Source organism: Chlorocebus sabaeus, chromosome 20, assembly GCF_047675955.1.
Source record: "Chlorocebus sabaeus isolate Y175 chromosome 20, mChlSab1.0.hap1, whole genome shotgun sequence".
Classification (NCBI taxonomy): Eukaryota; Metazoa; Chordata; class Mammalia; order Primates; family Cercopithecidae; genus Chlorocebus; species Chlorocebus sabaeus.
Window position 1 is genome coordinate 44,625,553 of NC_132923.1, and position 18,907 is coordinate 44,644,459.

The window sequence follows — 18,907 nt, forward strand, 5'->3', positions numbered from 1 at the left end:
TGGCTGTGTCATGAAGGTCACATCACCATTTAGTTACTACTTAATCATGTTTTTAAAATGCCTGATTAAAATTTAAAGATAGTTTGAAAATCTATCATATTAATTGTAAAAATAAGTGAAGTCAAGACAACTTTTTCTCTCTCTATAATAAACATACACTTCAAATTTTTACTTTAGATGGTAGCAGAACACTGCCTGAATCATGTTACACTTCAAGAGTTCAAAATTTTAAAATACATTAAGCTGATACACATGGTTTACACATAATTGCAACTTGAAAATAACAAAAGAGAAATATTTTACAGAATATTTAAATAAGTTATTGTAGTTAAAATATTTTAAACATTCATTGCTATCACATATGCATATTAAGAAATGTCTCAAGTTTATATAGAAACTTACATAGTTTTCACTATTAAATATTACAAATAAATATTTTAGTTATTTTGACTCAAATGCAACATCTTTGAAACTATCGGCAATATTTGTTTTTTTTTTTTTTTTTTCTTTTTTTGAGACAGGGTCTTACTCTGTTGGTCAAGCTGGATTGAAGTGGCACAAGCACAGTTCACTGTAGCCTTGACCTTGTGGGCTCAAGTGATCCTCCTGCTTCAGCCTTCCATGTAGCTGGGACTATGGTGTGTGCCACCATGCCTAATTTTTTTTTTTTTTTTTAATAGAGGCAGGGGTCTCACTCTATCACCCAGGCTGGAGTGCGGTGGTGCAATTTCAGCTCACCGCGACCTCTGCTTCCTGGACTTAAGTGATCTTCCCACGTCAGCTTCCCAAGTAGCTGGGATCACAGGCATGCACCACCACACCCAACTGATTTTTTGTAGAGAGAAGGTTTCACCATGTTTCCCAGGTCCAAATTCCTGAGCTCAAGAAATCTGCCCACCTTGGTCTCCCAAAGTGCTGGGATTATAGGTATGAGCCACCACAACTGGCAGTTCCAGCCAATATTTCTTTAAAACTACATTTCAATAGAAATTTTTAATATAGAACCTGCTGGGAATCTTATGAAATCTGACATTCAGTGAAACCAAGTATTATTTGTTAGAATCTAAATATTTTTGAAGACGGACAAATATTTGTTTTAAAAGTTAAAAACTCAACAGGAACTATGTTTTTTATACACTTTCATATATTCTTCATTATTTTTCACTTATTGAATTACAAAAATCATACTCTTCATTTTTAAACAAGCAGGAACGATCTTGGATTTTCATTGCTTAGCACAGGGCCTATAATACATAGATATTTATAGAATGAATGCATATCTGGGAATTTTGTCCAATTTTTAGGGACCCCAAATTACTAAATTTCCTGTGAATTATGTCATTTGAAAAATAAGCATGTAGCTATTAAAAATGTAAGTGAAAACTGTTTAATCATTTTAGAGCAGTCAAAATACAATATAAGATTGGTATCTTGCTATCTGAAAGCAATCATTTTACCACATGCATTTTGATCTTTTACCATTCATTTTAAGTTGATGGTTAATTTAAAAACTAAGTTTTAATCAAAGTTGTTTTCAAACATTGTCATAATGTCACTTTGAAGGGTCATATCAATGGTACCCGCCATCTGTAGAAAAAGCAGAAAATTTTAAGATTACTTTAAAAATGTATGCCTTTACTAAAACTATACAATAATGATTATGCAACATTTGGGAACAGATCATACAAAATGAAAACTATTCAATAATTTTTTTATTTATATTTTCTCAGGTTGAACAATAAATTTGTACATAATTATTTTTGTTCAAATACTACCTGATTTGTTAATATATTGTTCATGTAATAAATAAAAAACAAAACCTACAAGAACACTAAGAATAATTTTGACCCCTCTCCACAAGTAAAAGAGAAAGTTCAATGTTAACAGAGTGGGTAAGAACATGAACTCTGAGAGCACATTGTCTTACTTATAAACCCAACATAATGCCAGACACACAAAATTACTTTTTGAATGAACCAATATCTTTGTTATGCGAGATAACCATAACATGTAATGCTAAAGCTATGGGCTTTCCTTGATTCTGCCACTTACTGTGTAACCTAGTAAGTCTATTCTATGTATAGGCATTTATGAAGAATTAGATTACATGTATAACATTCAGCAAAATGCCATATTAATCACTAAAAAGCTATTTAAAAAATAAGCCAAGTAGAGAAAAAGCTAATTAAGACAAAGGAAACAAATGTCAACTATATTCTGAAGCCTCTTCTAAATGCCCTTATAGGTAGATATTCTTTAGCATCTGAGATGACACCAAATATTAAAGTTCACAGAATTATTTTTAAAAAATAAATCAATAAACAGCAACAGACCAGAGTGGTAGGTAAAAGCACCAATTTGCAATCAGTGGGTTGGCTTCTTGACTGGGAATTAGCATTCTCATTAACTATGTGGGAAAATACTTGGAATTATGATTTACCTACTGAAAGAATGTTTGAAAGGTATGTCTCTTACAAACCATATAAATTTCTTTAAATCTGCCTTAGAGACAAAGGAATACTTCTTAAATCTTAATCTAGACTACATTCTATCTTTTTTTTTTTTTTTTTAGATGGAGTCTTGCTCTGTCACTCAGGCTGGAGTGCAGTGGCACAATCTCTGCTCACTGCAAGCTCCGCCTCCCGGGTTCACGCCATTCCCCTGCCTCAGCCTCCTGAGTAGCTGGGACGACAGGTGCCCGCCACCACACCTGGCTAATTTTTTTGTATTTTTAATAGAGATGGGGTTTCACCATGTTGGCCAGGATGGTCTCGATCTTCTGACCTCGTGATCCGCCCACCTCGGCCTCCCAAAGTGCTGGGATTACAGGCGTGAGCCCCCGCGCCCAGCCATCTCTTTTTTTTTTTGAAACAGAGTGTCATTTTGTCACCCAGGCTGGAGTGCAGTGGCATGATCTCAGCTCACTGCAACCTCCACCTCCTGGGTTCAAGTGATTCTCTTTCCTCAGCCTCCCGAGGAGCTGGGATTACAGGCGTGTACCGCCATGCCCAGGTGATTTTTGCATTTTTAGTAGAGTCAGGATTTTGCCACATTGGCCAGGCTGGTGTTGAACTCCTGACCTCAAGTGATCCACCTGCCTTGGCCTCCCAAAGTGTGGGATTACAAGGTGCAAGCTACTGCAACTGGCACAGACTACATTCTTCTTTTTTTTTTTTTTCTTGAGACAGAGTCTCACTTTGTCACCTAGGCTGGAGTGCAGTGGCATGACCTCAACTCACTGCAACCTCTGCCTCGCAGGTTCAGGTGTTCTCGTGTCTTAGCCTCCCAAGTAACTGGGGCTACAGGTGCGCACCACCAAGCCCAACTAATTCTTGTAGTTTTGGTAGAGATGGGGTTTCACTATGTTGGCCAGGGTGGTCTCAAACTCCTGACCTCAAGTGATCCACCTGCCTTGGCCTCCCAAAGTGTTGGGATTACAGGCATGAGCCACTGCACCCGGCCCCAGACTACATTCTTAACACCCAGTTTCTAGGATGCCAAATGTCTAGCCCAGATAGTTCCTTAAAGTTCTATTCTAAGCCTCCAATATAGGCATTGGATACGTTGTCCTAGTTTAAATATCATGTGATACTGCTATAAGTATCCAGACATACTGCAAAATTTGTAGAATATGTAATGAAACCTGCTTTTATTTAAAGGTTGTGTGTATTGGCTTATTTTAGATTTTCTTACATCTTGACTAAAATCTGTGCATGTGGAACAATTATCGACAGAGAACTGGTATTCTCTGTACCAATTAACCTTAGATACCATGATTTTTTTTTTTTTTTTTTTTTTAATAGATGGAGTTTTGCTCTTGTTGCCCAGGCTGCAGTGCAGTGGCGTGATCTCGGCTCACTGTAACCTCTGCCTCCCAGTTCAAACGATTTTTCTGCCTCAGCCTCCTAAGTAGCTAGGATTACAGGTGCACCACCATGGCTGGCCAATTTTTGTATTTTTAGTAGAGATGGGGTTTCACCATGTTGGCCAGGCTGTTCTCAAACTCCTAACTTCCCGTGATCTGCCTGCCTCTGCCTCCCAAAGTGTTAAGATTATAGGCATGAGCCACTGCACCCAGCCAATACCATGATTTTTAATACTAATGCTCCCCATAGCTGACACTATAAGCTGGCTGTTCCTTACCATGTGGTCCTAAACACACTCTTCAACTATTCAAATTTAAGATAAAAAGTTTAGTCAAGGAACTGGCATGTGGTGAACTTTTGGGAGCTCTGCTAAGTGTCAAGTTGTTATTGCTTTACAGAGTATGGCTCTCTCAATTGGCAGCAAGAGGTTGGGCTGTCAAAAATGATAGCAAATAGATCCAAGGTCAGGTTGTTAGTTATCAAGCTGCTAGATGTAACATCATTAGTCAACTTTCAGTGGGTTCCTAGTCTAGTCATGTTCCAGAAATGTGCTTAGGATACTAGGAAATGTATCAGGTTACCTAGTTGTGTTGTTGGGCTGCAACTAGGGTGCAGTGAAATCACTTGGGGGTGACTTAAGTCAGGCCCTTGTGAGTACCAACAGGAAACATTTTTACATCAGTACAGAAAGACTTTAGGTCAACTGCTAATGAAATTTAACAATGAGTTCCTAAAAACCTCCAAAAAAAAATACCAAAAAGTTTCTATTTAAAATTGAGTTCATTAAAGTTTAAAATTCAGTTCCTTAGTTGCATTAGCTACATTTCCCGTGCTCAAGAGCCCTATGTGGCTACTTCCTAGTATGTTTGAATGGATAAAGCATATTTCTGTCACTGTAGAAAGTTCCATTAAGATTACACTGCTCTAAAGTAAACTTCACCATATGTTAAATGTACAGCACTATTAAATGTGATTTGTTTCTACCTTAGTATTACAAAATATGTGGCTGACAAAACTTTTGTTATTCCCTAGAAAATTACTCTGTACTTTAACCAATACTATAGCTAAAGCCAATGGCTCTTCTCTTCTCAAACTAATGTTCTTATATGCCTTATGAATTTACATGTTTTTCCTAGGATTACAAAAATATCTAGTTCTATGGGACTAACATTGCTAGGGGAAAAAAAAAAAAATCTAGCACCCAACAAGGTAATATTCACGACATCTGGTATTTATGATTATCAGTTATGCAAAGCAGAAAAACACTATTCACAAAGAAGAGACTAACCAATCAATTCAAACTGACCCAGAACTGACAAAATACTGGAATTAGCAGAGAAGCACATTAAAACAGTTATTTTAACTGTATTCCATTTTTTCAGAAGTTTAATACAGATGAAAAACAAAAAAACACACACATTTTTAATAAACCCAAATCTCACATCTACAATGTCTGGGATGAAAAATAAAACACTGGGGATTAACAGAAGATTAGACACTGAAGAAAAGACTGGTGAATTTATCCAAAATGAAATTCAAAGGGGAAAAAGAATTTTAAAAATTAAAAGAGCAGCCCAGGTGCAGGTGGCTCACGCCTGTAATCCTAACACTTTGGGAGGCAGAGGCAGGCAGATCCCTTAAGGACAGGAGTTTGAGACTAGCCCTGGCCAACATGGTGAAACTCTGTCTCTACTAAAAAAATAAAAACAAAAACAAAATTAGCTGGGCATGGTAGCATGTGCCTATAGTCCCAGCTACTTGAGAGGCTGTGCCATGAGAATCACTTGAACCTGGGAGGAGGCAGAGGTTGCAGTGAGCCGAAATCACACCACTGCACTGCAGCCTGAGCAACAGCGTGAGAGTCAGTCTCAAAAATAAATAAATAAATAAATAAAGCATTAGTGAGCTATGGGGCAACTTTGAATGGTCTAATACATAAATAACTGGAGTCCTCACAAGGGAGTGAGGGGGGATATTATTTGAATAAATAATGGCCAAAAGCTTTCCAAGCTTGATGAAAACTATAAACACACATCTCAAATAAGCTCAACAAATCACAAGAAACATGAAGAAAACAATTGCTGAAACCCAGTGATTAATACAAATGTTAAAGGCAAGTAGAGGAAAAACATACTATATACAGAAGACCAAAGATAATAGTATTGGATTTCTCAGTGGAAACAATGGAATCAATGAGACCGTGAACAAGTACCTTTAAAGTGCTAAAAGAAAAAACATTAAAGCTCTAAGAGTTCTAAATTCAGCAAAAGTATCTTTCAAAACTGAAGGCAGGGCCAGGCGCAGTGGTTCACACCTGTAATTCTAGCACTCTGGGAGGCAGAGGCAGGCAGACTGCTTGAGCCCAGGAGTTCAAGACCACCCTGGGCCACACAGTGAGACTTTGTCTCTACAAAACAAACAAACAAACAAACAAACAAACAAAAAAACCATCAAAAAAATTAGCTGGCTGTGGTGGTGCATGCCTGTGGTCCCAGCCACTGGGGGGGTTGGGGTAGAAGGATCGCTTGAGCCTGGGAGGTCAAGCCTACAGTGAGCCATGATCATGCTGCTGCACTCCAGCCTGGGCAACAGAGTGAGACTGTATCAAAAAAAATAAAAGTGGCAAGTTGAAAAACCTGCAAACAAATGTTTATGACAACTTTATTCTTAATTGCCTGCTACCTGGGAGGCTAAGGCAGGAGAATTGCTTGAGCCGGGGAGGTGGAGGTTGCAGTGAGCTGAGACTGCACCATTGCATTACAGGCTGGGCAACAAGAGCGAAACTCCATCTCAAAAATAAATGAATAAATAAGTAAAATAAAGAAATGAAAAGCACACGAAGTGGTAACTGCATAAATATAAGATTCTTTCCTTATTATTTAAAACAATTTAAGAGATATTATCAGTGTTTAAACAATAGCATAAGGCTGACAGGGGAGGAATGGAAGTAACTATCGTAAAGCTCTCACACTAAACATGAGGTGGTATAACATAAATTGAAAGCAGACTGCGATTAAGTTAAAGGTGTATGTTGTAAACTGTAAGCAACCACTAAAACAGGAAAACAAAGAGTTACTGATTATGTCAATGAAGGAGATAAAGTGGACTAAAAAAATGCTCTGTAGACATAAAGAACGAGATCATGTCTTTTGCAGGAACATGGATGGAGCTGGAGGATATTACCCTCAGCAAACTAATGCAGGAACAGAATATCAAATACTGCATGTTCTCACCTATAAGTGGGAGCTGAATGATATAAACTTAGGAACACAAAGAAGGAAACAGCAGACACTGGGGTCTACTTGAGGGTGGAGGTTGGGAGAACGGAGAGGAGCAGCAAAAAAGATAACTATTGGGTACTGGGCTTAATACCTGGGTGAAGAAATAATCTGTACAATGAACCCCTGTTTACCTATGTAACAAACCTTCACATGTACCCCAGAACCTAAAACAAAAGTTAACAACAAAAAAAGCTTAATACAAAAACGGGTAGAAAAAAAAAAAAAGACAAGAAGGACAGGAACAGAAAACAAATATCAAGATGATGAACTCAAACTTAACGATGTCAATGATTATACCGAATGTAACTAGTCTAAACATGTGATTAAAAGGCAGGGATCTTTGGCTAATGCCTATAATCCTAACACTTTGGGAGGCCAAGGGGGGCGGATTGCCTGAGCTCAGAAGTTTGAGACCAGACTTGGCAACATGGCGAAACCCTGTCTCTACTAAAAATATAAAAAATTAGCTGGGTATGGTGGCACTAGCCTGTAATCCCAGCTACTCGGGAGGCTGAGGCATGAGAATCGCTTGAACCCAGGAGGCAGAGGTTGCAGTGAGCCAAGATTGCGCCACTGCACTCCAGCCTGGGCGACAAGAGCGAAATTCTGTCTCAAAAATAAAATAAAATAAAATAAAATAAAATAAAATAAAATAAAATAAAATAAAATAAAATAAAATAAAATAAAAATAAAAATAAAAATAAACAGCCGGGCGTGGTGGCTCACATCTGTAATCCTAGCACTTTGGGAGGCCGAGGCAGGCGGATCGCCTGAGGTCAGGAGTTCGAGACCAGCCTGCCTAACATGGTGAAACCCCGTTTCTACTAAAAATACAAAAAATTAGCCAGGCATGGTGGTGTGTGCCTGTAATCCCAGCTACTGGGGACGCTGAGGCAAAAGAATCGCTTGAACCCGGGAGGTGGAAGTTGCAGTGAGCTGAGATCGTACCATTGTACTCCAGCTTGGGCAACAAAAGTGAAACTTCGTCTCAATAAAAACAAACAAACAAACAAAAGCAAGCTCCCATTACATGTTGCCTACAAGAAACTCACTTTAAATAATTTTAAAAAACACAAAATAGGTTAAAAGTAAAATGATAGAAGGAATTTTACTATGCCAACACTAGTCATAAAAAGGTGAAGTGCCTATTTTAAATTTCAGTGTAATTTTTAGAGTAATTATTACCAGAAGTAAAGATCATTTCATAATGAAAAAGAAGACAAACCAACTTGGCCCGATTAACACCCTATCCAACAGCAATAAAATACACATTCTTCATGTGCACACAGAATATTTACCAAAGTAGAGCATAAGCCAGGCCATAAAATAACTCTCAGTAAATTTCAAACAGTTCAATCAGATGTGTGTACGACCACAATGGAATTAAATTAGAAATCACTAACAGAAATCACTAGAATCAGAAAATTTCCAAATATCTGGAAACGAAACATTTCTGAAACAATACATGAATAAAAGAAGGAATCAACTCTAGCTTTTAAAGTATTATTTTCTGCATATTAGGACTCCTAAGTGAAAGTCAGCTTCTTAATCTAGCAGTCAACTGAAGAAATGCTGACCTGGAACAGATGGCGTTTCTTCTGGCCACAATTCATAGGTGGTTTACAGATTTTAAACGGTAATAATAGTAAGTGATAAATCCCTTCACCTAGTGCTAGGCATTTTCCTATGTGCTTAATACATGCTCATTCATTTCACCTTCACAATAGGTATTATCATTCCCACTTTAGGGGTTAGATAATTGCCAAGGTCTAAGAGTCTGGTAAATAGGCAGACCATCTTTTTTTTTTTTTTTTTTTTTTTTTTTTTTTTAAGAGCACGATGTTGCTCTGTCACCTACACTGGAGTGTAGTGGTGTGATCATAGCTCCCTACAGCCTCTAACTCCTGGCCTCAAAAGATCCTCCTGCCTCCAAAACCATCATTTTAACTCAGGTAGTCTAGTACTTCCAGGATCAATACTCTATTATGGCATTGCCTCCTTTGGCTATGAAATTTTTTATTTTAAGCTTTAATTTTAGAACCTGATCCTCACTAAAGAGGTTAGTCTACTGTCACTGAAAAGTTACCCCAAATGCATCCTTGAACATACAAAAGACAGTGCTCTGTTCAATCTTTCCCTTGTTAAATTAGATTTAGTAAACTAAAATTCACTTACTGCTTCTCTCCTCCTCCTCTCTTGTTCTTTCTCCCTTGCTAAATTACGGTCTTTGAGAAGCCAGAGTTTGGATTTATCTTGAGCTTCCAATGACTGCTGATGTTCTTTCTGCTCTTCTCCAGAGCACTTGTTTTGTATTTTATTTGAAAAACATTCTACAGTCAATCCATTCCCAGGATCCCTTAAAGAAAAAAAGTATAGCTCAAAGTAAGTTTCAAGTTCCTTAAAAGTATTACAAAAATATGTTATTAAATGACAAATATAAAGCCATATATTAGACAACCATTTTCATGTTATAACATTATTTTAAGCTTTATTTTTGATGCATCAAATTATACATAGGTTAATCTATATTAACAAATAAATGGTTTTAGAAAACTGACCAAGATGAACCACTATCTTTTTACACATAGACCAGAAAAACTTTAAGACATTTCTGTAAAGTAACGACTATGTAATTTAGTAATTAGTATCTTTAGCTTAATCCCTTATTTGTCTTCAAAAGAGATACCACCACTTAGAAAAAGTATCAATAAAAATGTACTTTCTGCAATTACAATTTGCTTTGTGTTCTACTAAATAGTTGAATCATAGCCACTTAACAAATAAGAAATTTAATATATTTAAAATACATTCTATATCTCCCAAAGCCTCCTTTAATCCAGTAAATTACAGACCTCTGGTTTTCTTGCGATACTTTTGGTTCCTTTGTATTTTGTTCCAAATGCTTCCGTATGAGTTCCTGTGTCCGAGCTTTTACTTCCTTTTCTATGGCTGCTTTTCTAAATTGGTTGAAGAGCTCATCTGAGGATTTCATGACACCTGATGGTTTCACGGATTTGCCCAAACTTTTCCATGAATCTGCATTCTTAATCTTTATATCCTAAAACAAATATTTGGTTCAGTCTACGTCTACAGATGTTAACCAAATTTTAGAAGAAAATATTTTTTGATACAGCAATAAATTTAATGAAGATTCTAAAGGCCTTCATGTACTTTTACTAAAGTTAAAGGTTGCTAAAGTCAGAAAAAAAAATACAAAAACATAATAGATCATCTAAACTCAATTATTAATCTGAGACCAAATTAAAGTAGCACACTTGCCAATTATTTTAAGACATATATATTAACTGTATAATTTGCAGAAAGCATAAAAATAAATAAATCCCTCAGTGTAATCAAGATATTTATCATCTGATAGGAAAAACAAGGCAAATGCTCAAAGGATTAATAAGAGGCAAAGTAAGATCATACCCTAAAAATGCCATGTAGTTTGTTGAGAGCCCTCTGACACATATATATTTTTTCTTTTGGTGGTTAAGAAGAAAAAACGTAAGTGATGTGACTGCTCTTCTTAAACAAGATACACCATGGTTGAGATTAGTGCTGCCCATCAGAAATATATGTAATTTAATGTTTTCTAATAGCCACATTTTAAAAATGTAAGTAAATTTAATATATTTATTTAACCAAATATACCCAAAGCATTATTTCTACATATAATCAATATAAAAGACATAAGATATTTTTTCTTACTAAGTCATCCCAATTATTACATTTGCAAGACATTTCAATTCAAATGCTAAATTCCTACTAAAAACAATTGATCTGTAGATTTCATAAAATTCATAGTTGAAAAACTAGTTATGTATAGTCAAACTGTTCCAAACACATCTAAGTTTTCCGAAACTGAATTGTGTCCATTTTAAATTTTAATTAAAAGACAAATTTTAAAACTTAGTTCCTTTAGCTACATGTCAAGGGCTCAATTAGCCACATATGACCAGAGGCTACCATATTAGATAAGCACAAGTCTAGATGGCCCTTTCTAACAGTTAACCTGTCCATCTATAAGGGAAGAGGGCTGTGCAATACTAAAACATCCTCTGAGTTTCTAAAAATAATTATCTCCTTAATAATTATGCTTGATTGCACTTTTGATATATGTCCATGAAATATGGGGAGAAAACTTGTCTAGGGTCCCATATAAGGCAAAAGAAAATGTATGACTAGATACATTTATAGGTCTTTCATTTCTGTGCTGAGGTAATGGAGTAAAAACATCCCTCCCTGACCCCAACACAAGGACCTTTACCAATCACCAATGATCAGCCAGTTGTGCTTTCCTATAAGTTGTCAATAAAACCTGTTTTTGTCTTTACCTATGGAATGGGTTAATTACTAGTTCTACGACTCACTCAACTAAAGCATCTCACCTTCCAACAGAGATTTGAAACAGAACAGGTAATGTCTGGTAGTACAGTCATCCCTTGGTATCCATGGGGAATTGGTTCCAGGACCTTCCACAGATACCAAAATCCATAGGTGCTCAAGTCCCTGATATAAAATGGTACAGTATTTGCACATAACCTGTGCATATCTTCTCATATACTTTAAATCCTCTCTGGGCTACTTATAATACCTAACACAAATGTAAACAGTTGTTATACTCTATTGTCTGGGGGAATAATGACAAGAAAAAAAGACTGTACATGTTCAGTATGGATCCAATTTTTTCCCCAAATATTTTCAATCCTTGATTGAATCCACAGATACAGAACCCACAAGTACCAAGGGCTGACTATATATTTAATAGAGAATAAAGGAAGGCTGAAACCCTGGTCTCTGGCTCTGTGTTCTGAAATAATTATTTTACTGCAATGAAATTTTGAAAGACCCCAAGTCAGGAAAGTTCATGTATGGAGCTTTTCAGGTATTACGAAGAATGAGAAGACTTTTGACAAGCAGAGATGAGGATGGAAAGCATTCCTCATGGAAGAAAGCACATAGTCAAAGGTCTTGCTAGGTTTATCTGGAGAGAAATCAGTAGTTCAGTTTCAATTAATTACAAGACACATTGGTTAAGACTGAGAAGTTAGCTTGGGGTCACAACACAGAGGTGCTTACTTTTCATTCTGGTGGCAGAAGTTGGAAACCACTAAAGCTTTCACACAGATAAGTAATTTAATCACAACAGTACATCAAGAGGACTAATATAAAAATATTAAAAGTAGAATAGGCTGGGCACAGTGGTTGATGCCCATAATCCCAACACTTTAAGAGGCCAGGGCAGGTAAATCACTTGAGTTCAGGAGTTCAGGTAAATCACATAGGTAATATGGCGAAACCCTGCCTCTACAAAATATTAAAAATTAGCAGGGTGTAGGCTGGGCACGGTAGCTCATGCCTGTAATCCCAGCACTTTGGGAGGCCAAGACAGGTGGATCACGAGGTCAGGAGATCAAGACCATCCTGGCTAACACGGTGAAACCCCGTCTCTAGTAAAAATACAAAAAATTAGCCGGGTACGGTGGTGGGCGCCTGTAGTCCCAGCTACTCAGAGTCTGGGCAACAGAGGGAGACTCCATCTCAATAAATTAAAACAAAAACAAAAACAAAAAAAAAACCCAGGTATGGTGGTGTGCACCTGTAGTCCCAGCTACTCAGGAGGCTGAGGTGGGAGGATCACTTGAGCCTGGGAGGTCGGGGCTGCAGTGAGCCGTGATTATGCCACTACACAGCCTGGGTGATAGAACGAGACCCTGTCTCAAAAAACAAAACAAAACAAAACAGTGAATGGATTATAACAAGGAAAGCCTCAACTAAGTCAGACCAGAACCACTTAGGAATGTTAAAAGAGCTCAGATTTAGGCAATAAGGCCTGGTTTCTGTGATGCTAAGGGAAAAGAAGATACCTTTAGGCCTGGTGCGGTGGCTCACGCTTGTAATCCCAGCACTTTGGGAGGCCGAGGCAGACAGATCACTTGAGGTCAGGAGTTCGAGACCAGCCTGGCCAACACAGTGAAACTCCATCTCTACTAAAAATACAAAAATTAGCTAGGCACAGTGGTGCAAGCCTGTATCCCCAGCTACTCAGGAGGCTGAGGCAGGAGAATCGCTTGAACCTAGGAGGTGCAGGTTGCAGTGAGCCAAGATCACATCACTGCACTCCAGCCTGGGTGACAGAGCAAGACTCTATCTCAAAAAGAAAAAAATAAATTAAAAAATAAAAACAAAAAAAGAAGATCTCTTTAAAGGTAAAACCCAAAGAATTTAGCACCTCTTTAGTTGTAGAGAACTGAGAAGTTGTCAAAAATGAAAAAACTTATGAGATCGTGTAGATGAAGTATATATGAGTCATCTACATAAAGACTGTAACTGAAATCTCCACAGTGGACGTTCAATCAGAAAAGAATAGTAGTAGGCCCTGGTTTCACACCTTATGAAGACTTTGGGAGGGATGCAGTTATTTAGAGGTCACTGGCCCCTCTGGGGCAGGGATGCAAATTATAGGCATATGGGAGCACCTAGATGCTAAGTAAAATAAAGACTGACTCTCAACTGGGGGTGATTTTGCCCCTTATCTCCCCGAAGTGGGATATTTGGCTATGTTAATAGACAATTTTGGTTTCAAATGCGGGTGGAGGAAAGGGCACTACTAGCATCTAGCAGGTAGCAGTTAGGGTTCCTGTTAATCAGCCTACAATGCACAGGCCCACCACCAAGAAAAATTTACCCAGCCTAAAATGTTAATAGTGCTATGGTTGAGAAACTCTAAGATCTGAACAGATAGTGAGAAAATAAGACAAAAAGGACTAATGGATAGAGGCTATAGGAGCAGGAGAGCTCCATAATAAACATGTTGAATGAAAGGGAATTAAGAACAGAGACAGATGGGTTAGACGTGGTGAGAAGGGATACCTTTTCCTGAGAAAGAGGTAAAAGAAGGATGACAAAGCTAAGGGCTCTGCTTAGTAGATGAGAAGTTGAAAGTCTACTGAGTGCAGCAAACCACCATGGCACACGTTTCCCTACGTAACAAACCTGTACATCCTGCACATGTACCCCAGAACTTAAAAAAAATAATAATTTTTTAAAAGTCTACTGAAATGACTAGGTTTTATTCCAGCTCTTATGTGGGCAAGATGCTTGGGCCATCTGGGGTGCAATTTATTCATAAAGACTTTCTTGAAGATTTCTTTTAGCACCAAAATTCCATAGCCTTTTTTTTGTTTTGTTTTTTGTTTTTTAATGTTAAAGAGGTGGGTCTTGCTTTTTCACTCAGGCTGGAGTGCAGTGGCAAAATCATAGCTCACTGCAGCCTCAAACTCCTCGGTTCAAGCAATCCTCCTGCCTCAGCCTCCTGAGTAGCTGGGACTACCGGTATGTGCAACTGCACCTGGGCCCAACCTCTCTTTTCAGTAAGTGTTAACACTGCTTAAAATGAGGGAACAAGGGTGGGAAATGTCAAGAATGTAAACAGTTTGCTTGATCCTCTGTTTTGAAGAGAGCCAACTACACAATCCCATTTCTTCTTAAACTTTTACTCCAACATTTTAGTGACTTACACCTGTAGCACAAACTTGAATGGTGTAACATAGACTTGATGCTTTGGTGCTTATTTTTGCTGTAACCTCTTTGTCCTGTTGGGCATTTTATTGTTTTGAAACTTTATTTTGGGCCAGTCAAAATTATAAAGTTTTGTTAAATTAGAAACAAAAAGTATAGTACATAATGAACCAAATGTTTAAGAAAATCTATTTTAAGAAAAATAGAGGTCTCCCCTATGTTGCTTAGGCTGGGCACAGGGGCTCATGCCTATGATCCTAGTGCTTTGGGAGGCCAAGGTGGGAGGACTGCTTGAGCCCAGGAGTTTGAAACCAGCCTGAGCAACATAAGGGAGACCTCATCTCTACAAAAAACTTAAAAACAAAACAACAACTCTGCAACGTGATTCTTCGCATCTTAAAGGGGATGGAGGGGCCCGGCAAGGTAGCTCACGCCTGTAATCCCAGCACTTCGGGAGGCCGAGGCCAGTGGATCACGAGGTCAGAAGTTCGAGACCAGCCTGACCAACATGGTGAAACCCCGTCTCTACTAAAAATGCAAAAATTAGCCGGGCGTGGAGGCGTGCACCTGTAATCCCAGCTACTTGGGAGGCTGCGGCAGGAGAATCACTTGAACCCAGGAGGCAGAGGTTGCAGTGAGCAGAGATCGGGTCACTGCACTCCAGCCTGGGCGACAGGGAGAGACTCTGTCTCAAAAAAAAAAAAAAAAAAAAGGTTGGGGGATGGAGGACACTTCTGTTGTTAAGTAAAACAAAATACAATAAAATACAAAATTAGTTAATGTTGGTTGTCAGAAAAGTCACTTTTGAATGGTTCTTATCCATATTTATCAATAACGAAACATCCACACTAAACATTGCCAGTCTTTAATGATAATAATTATGAGCAGAGAATTATGTAAAAGAATCAAAGATGCTAAGAAAGCACAAGGGCCAAAGCAGTTTGATCCTCATGGTGAAATGGTTTCCTAAGTGTCCCCAGACAACAATCTTTTTTTTTTTTTTTTTTTTTTTTTTTTTTTTTTTTTTTTTGAGGCAGAGTCTTCACTCTGTCGCCCAGGCTGGAGTGCAGTGGCACCATCTCGGCTCACTGCAAGCTCCGCTCCCGGGTTCGTGCCATTCTCCTGCCTCAGCCTCCCGAGTAGCTGGGACTACAGGCGCCCGCCACCGTGCCCGGCTAATTTTTTGTATTTTAGTAGAGACGGGGTTTCACCGTGTTAGCCAGGATGGTCTCGATCTCCTGACCTCGTGCTCCGCCCGCCTCGGCCTCCCAAAGTTCAGGGATTACAGGCGTGAGCCACCGGCGCCCGGCCCCCAGACAACAATCTTAAACACTAAGGCTAAGATTTGTCCTCTAAAGTACTTGTAAGAAAAAGGTAAGAAGTAGGGGGTAATGGAACAGAGGGAGGGAGGGGGAGAGAGAGAGAATATACAAATATATTCCTTTCATAGTTTCTGAAAACACCTTGAACAGTACTTTATGTATCTTAATGTATCCCAATCATCTAGAATATTTGTTGAAAGAATGATATCAGTATATAATTTGAAGATTAAGTAGGCATAATATTCCATTGGGAAATCCCTTGGATTTCTTAGATATCCCTAGAATAGATTCTAATAGATGGTTTTATGACATGCTTTAAAATTGGGATTGCTGGCAAATAAATATCAACATTATAGAACTTTCAGTTAAACACAAACAAGAGGGCCAAGTGTGACGGCCCATGCCTGTAATCCCAACACTTTGAGAGGTCAAGGTGAGTGGATCACCTAAGATCAGGAGTTCGAGACCAACCTGGCCAACATGGCAAAACACCATCTCCAATAAAAATACAAAAATTAGCCGGGCATGGTGGTACACACCTGCAATCCCAGCTATTCGGGAGGCTGAGGCATGAGAATCGCTTGAACCTGGGAGGCAGAGGTTGCAGTGAGCCGAGATTGTGCCACTGTACTCCAGCCTAGGTGACAGAGTGAGACTCCGTCTCAAAAAACAAACAAACAAACAAAAATACAAACGAGGACCAATGATAGGTAGGTAGGTGGATAGGGGAAGGATGTTGCTCGTGAGTACTTTTCTTAAAAATTACATAGGCAAAAATTAGGCTTAGAGATCCAACATTTCATTTAAGTCAGGGCTTTTAAATACCTCTTGTACCACTTCCAAACCCAATTTCAAATCCTTTCAAGATTTGTTAGGAAAAAAAAAAAAAAACATTACTTTTACCTTGTGCACAGGAGCTTGACATTCAGATTCTAACATCGTTGTGTCATTATCACCAGATGGATGCATCACAGTTATGCCATTTGAGAGCTGTTCAGAATCACCTGGATGCACACATTTTTAGAATAGTATAATTAAAATATTTCATCCTACTCAACCAGAATTTGATTTTATTTTTCCTTCCAGGTCAGACACTATGAAAACAAAGAGACTAATTTTTTGATGCATCATTTAACTTTGGAATATTCTTAGTTAGGGACCTGTTATACTGTAAAATATTTCTCATTTGAAAGTCACCACTTTGTTCTCTTTTTGTTATTTTTGCTTATTCTGGTCAGCATGAAGTATAGCTGACATCATACTCACATACCAAAACCTATTTTATTTGACCCCATGCTATAGCAGCTCTCCAGTGTACAGAGTGACCTCAGCTCCAGATGGTTTTTTTTTTTTTTTTTTTTTTTTGAGAGAGGTCTTGCTGTGATGCCCCAGGCTAGAGTACAATGGCGCAATCTTGGCTCACTGCAACCTCCACCTCCAGGGTTCAAGCGATTCTCCTGCCTCAGCCTCCCAATTACAGGTGCCTACCACCATGCCTGGCTAATTTTTGTATTTTTAGTAGAGATGGGGTTTTACCATGTTGGCCAGGCTGGACTTGAACTCCTGACCTTCAGGGATCCGCCCGCCTCGGCCTCCCAAAGTGCTGGGATTACAGGCATGAGCCATTGTGACTGGCCAGGCCTGTAAATTTCAGTGTGAGTTTTGGAGAGGACAAATATTCAAAACCATAGCATAACTTATCTGAAGCAATTTAGACTGCTGATAAAACCCAGTTATCACTAAACATTTACTGAGCACATACTATGTACTAAACACTGGGAACATAAGGATGACTAAAACGTAGTAACTATCCTCAGGTATTACATGCCCAGCCTAGAGGTGGATTTTGATTAGGCCAAGCCAATCATGGTAATTGTATCTCACCATCAGTAACTCATTTAGGAAGAGCAGACCTGAGCCAGTGCAGGGCTTCCAAGGGAAAGATTCTGCCTGGGTGGCCAATTGGAGACAAAAAAACACAGAGGGGAACTAAGATACCAGACACTCAAAATAGCTACCAAGGGAACAGGGATGAGAAATGCAATAAGTCTGACTTTGAGGCGAGGAGAACTCATGCAATCTCATTAATTCTTAAGTTTTCATGCAAATATTTCATTTATTATTATTGGTGAAGATTAACTACAGAGTGTGAGCCCTGATCAAGCCATGTCTAAAAGATTGACCTATCTTTGGACTATTGCCTATATATGCCAACAAAATTCCTTATTAAATCAGTTTGGGCTGAGTTTTCTGTCATCCGCAACATGGAACATCCTGATACATGAAACTTAATTGACCACTTGATTCAATTCTCTCTAGTCATCATCCACAGGTTCTAATTAGAGGCTGAAGAACAAGAGGGACAAATCAAAACTGAGCTGCTGTCTTTGTTAACTGACCCAAACTAACAAAATCCTGGCCACTTACATATTATAGGGACTTACATTTAAGCTTCTACCACCCATCAATCCCTTGATGGATTCTCTGGCTAAATCATACTCTGAGGTTGAGGTTAGAAGAAGAGAGCAAGGAACATCAAGGAATAGCAGTGAGCATAGGAGGGCAAGACAAAACACTGTCAAAGAATGCATGAACAAAAGCTCAAATTTTTAATTTGTATGTCTCTACACAGCCCCAGTGTAGCCACGTTTCCTCACTTCAACAAGGAAAAAAAAAGTGAGAAAAGCCAAAGCTGTAAGTACAGGACTACCTTCCCTTCTCTGCTTCCTGTCAGTGATGATTTACAAAAGAGAAAAAGTATGTATGGTAAGTGAAATTCTAAAGTGACCTCAATTTGCTGACCCTAAGTTGGTAAGTGGTGATAGTGCCATTATTAACAATTAAAGAGGAAGGATTAAATTCTGGGGACCAGGCTGGGTGCAATGGCTCAGGCCTGCAATCCAGCACTTTGGGA

General features: G+C 38.5%; 1 protein-coding gene across 1 annotated transcript in view; it reads right to left on the bottom strand.

Annotated features, from left to right (window-relative positions):
• Positions 1–1,518: 1,518 nt before the first annotated feature.
• BRDT (bromodomain testis associated) overlaps positions 1,519–18,907 on the bottom strand; it is a 50,757-nt gene continuing 33,368 nt past the window's right edge. Inside the window, exons 15-18 of the mRNA XM_007977977.3 lie at positions 16,897–16,997; positions 10,000–10,205; positions 9,323–9,503; positions 1,519–1,587 (exon numbers count right to left, since the gene is read on the bottom strand). Of these exons, the coding sequence (XP_007976168.3) occupies positions 1,519–1,587; positions 9,323–9,503; positions 10,000–10,205; positions 16,897–16,997 (557 nt within the window). The remainder of the gene's footprint in view (positions 1,588–9,322; positions 9,504–9,999; positions 10,206–16,896; positions 16,998–18,907) is intronic.